At 38.8% G+C, this 2,528-nt stretch overlaps 1 protein-coding gene across 2 annotated transcripts in view; it reads right to left on the bottom strand.

Annotated features, from left to right (window-relative positions):
- Window positions 1-716: 716 nt before the first annotated feature.
- LOC140063952 (occludin-like) overlaps window positions 717-2,528 on the bottom strand; it is a 29,683-nt gene continuing 27,871 nt past the window's right edge. For both annotated transcript variants that reach the window (XM_072110277.1, XM_072110285.1), the window contains exon 8: window positions 717-1,484. In XM_072110277.1, coding sequence (XP_071966378.1) covers window positions 1,383-1,484 — 102 coding nt within the window. In that variant the 3' untranslated portion in view covers window positions 717-1,382. The remainder of the gene's footprint in view (window positions 1,485-2,528) is intronic.

The raw sequence follows: 2,528 nt of genomic DNA, 5'->3' as shown, positions 1-2,528 counted from the left end.
TTAAAGGACACCTGTCATCAGGTCTGTGTCACTTGTCCTATCACTACTACCTGTTGGAGCAGCTCACAAGGATCCCATCCCAGCCTTTATCTAGTCATTTCATACATTAATCATTATAAAATCATCTATTCTTTATCATGTAAATGAGGCTGGTCACATGGTCAGAGGCAGTGATGTCACCCCTGTTCCCCCTCCCCTCTCCTCCCCCTGCTCATGTCTGTGTGTAATGTATAGTAAAGTATTGCTGGTATCAGTGCTGCATCTGCTGACATGCTGCATCCTCCTAATATACAGGTGAGAGACACAGACATCAGCTACACATGAATCTGACATGTTCTGCTGTAACATGGCTACAGCCTGGAGCTGCTGTATCTCTCCTAAACACACACACACATGCACACACAGGCTGCTGGGGGCGTGGCCACCAGCACCAGGAAGCACAGCATTATACAGGCTCACACCATTATACAAGCTGTCAGTCATGCACTGGGGGTGTGGCTGTGCCTCCCACTCATGAATAGAGTGGACAGCTTGAATATGCTAATGCTTCATTGGACATTTCACAGGTCATTTGCATACAGCTTTAGGACCTCATTGCTTAGGTTTACAGGCATGTAGAGGGACAATGAAGGGATAGAGGCAATGCTCTCTAATGGCAGTTTATGAAAATATATTTAGTTTAGGGGGGTTATTTTGCATGACGGGTTCTCTTTAAAGCCAAAACCAGGTGTAAATCACACAGGATAGGAACATAAATTGACAGCTGAGTTGGTTCTTTTATCTTTCATTTTTCTTCAATCCACTTCTGGTTTTCAGCTAAAATCTCCATCAATAAAACATGTGTTCTTGCTATCATCATAGTTTCAGGTAATGCTAGATATTTTGTAAAGTTATTTCACATTTTTCCCAACAAGAGATGCTAGTCATCTTTTCTAAAAAAAAATGCAGCTTTTAAATATATACAGGTACATGAATCTCAGCTTAAAAAAATACAAAAGTTCCCGTGTCTTAAATATGTGCTCACACATCATCAATAAATCATCATTGCTATATGAAAAGTAAAAGTTGGACATTATGTTTCCACTGAAGGAATTTAAAATAAAATAGGAAATGGAGTGTAGTTTGGGTAGATAAGTAGTAAATTATGCAATAAGGCATTGCAAAAGGCACCTCAAAGTAATATACCATTCTATGACCATTAAATAGAATGAGATGTAGCCAGTCTCCACTTTTCCACATTTTTAGAAATGACAAATGAAACATAGATTAATGGCTACAATCTTTAAAGGTGCAAATCTTTCATTAAATCGCAAGCATTATTTAAATTGTCAGTGTTGGCTTCCCTCTAGTGGACATATCTGGCATTGCGTTTTTGTTGTGGATCAATCTCTTCCTTTGTCGTAATTGTTCACCATCCTTTTGATATGAAACAGTTTGTTCCTTAGTTGCTTGGTTTCTATCTTCTTTGTTTGGTAATCAGGAGTCTAAGAAAAGCAAAGAAAAAAAGGAAATTGATCATAGGGTAGTTTCAAATGGCCTTGAAAGGAAAAGTTTCTAACCACAAGTTCATGACCATGACTCCATATTTACTTATCTAATTTTAATAGGCCCCTTCCACACTTGCTTTGTTCACGCGAGTGTTTTGTACGTGCTTTTGATGCACAGAGCTTGCATTGCACTCTGACCCATTGTAATCAATGGGTTTTTCAGATTCGCTTTCTTTTTCACGCACACACGCAGATTTTTTTAAACACATGTTTAAATCAGCATGCTCTACTTTTGCAAGTCACATGTGTAAAAAACGCACTATACAAGTCTATGGAGATGCATCATAAACGCATTGCACTTGCATTGGACTTGCATGTGTCTCAGAGTGCAATGCGTTTTTGATGCATCTCCATAGACTTGTATGGTGCATTTTTCACACATGTGACTTGCAAAAGTAGAGCATTGTAGATATAATTTGTTACGTCCATGAGAGCCTGTAACGGGAGTCAGACCTTTGAGTTCTAATTTGGCTGACTGTCCCATTACATAAAATGTATGACCCAGTTGACTGCATCCACTTAAAATGTATAATCCACTTTAAATGTATAATGACACTGTCATTCAGAATATCTGTGGGCCACATTTAAAGGGGTTTTCCCATGAAAGAAAATTCTCAAATTTCAATCCCCCTAGTGATGTTAACACAATAAAGATAATTTTGAACCCTTTACTTTACAATTTTACTTATTGCTGTTTTAGCTCCAATTACTCAGTGATGGTCAGTGTAAAATTCCAGAGTGTGGGCGGGGACTCTCTAAGCAGTCACATGATCCATTTAGTTCTGTGAGCCGACAATGTGGTTAGATTATCAGGGTACAGGTTTATATACACTTTCATTTACCTTCTGAACATTCACTAGTATCTGACACAGAGAAATGATGAGATCCATGGGATGGATACTTTGAAAGCCTGAACTGGTAGTACAGAATGGCTTCTACAGACATCGGGCAGGGAATCCTTTTCAGAGAAGTGTCGGGCTT

The sequence above is a fragment of the Engystomops pustulosus genome, chromosome 1 (assembly GCF_040894005.1).
Source record: "Engystomops pustulosus chromosome 1, aEngPut4.maternal, whole genome shotgun sequence".
NCBI lineage: Eukaryota > Metazoa > Chordata > Amphibia > Anura > Leptodactylidae > Engystomops > Engystomops pustulosus.
The sequence above is the reverse complement of the archived record's forward strand: the minus strand, read 5'-3'. Positions and strand labels throughout refer to the sequence as shown.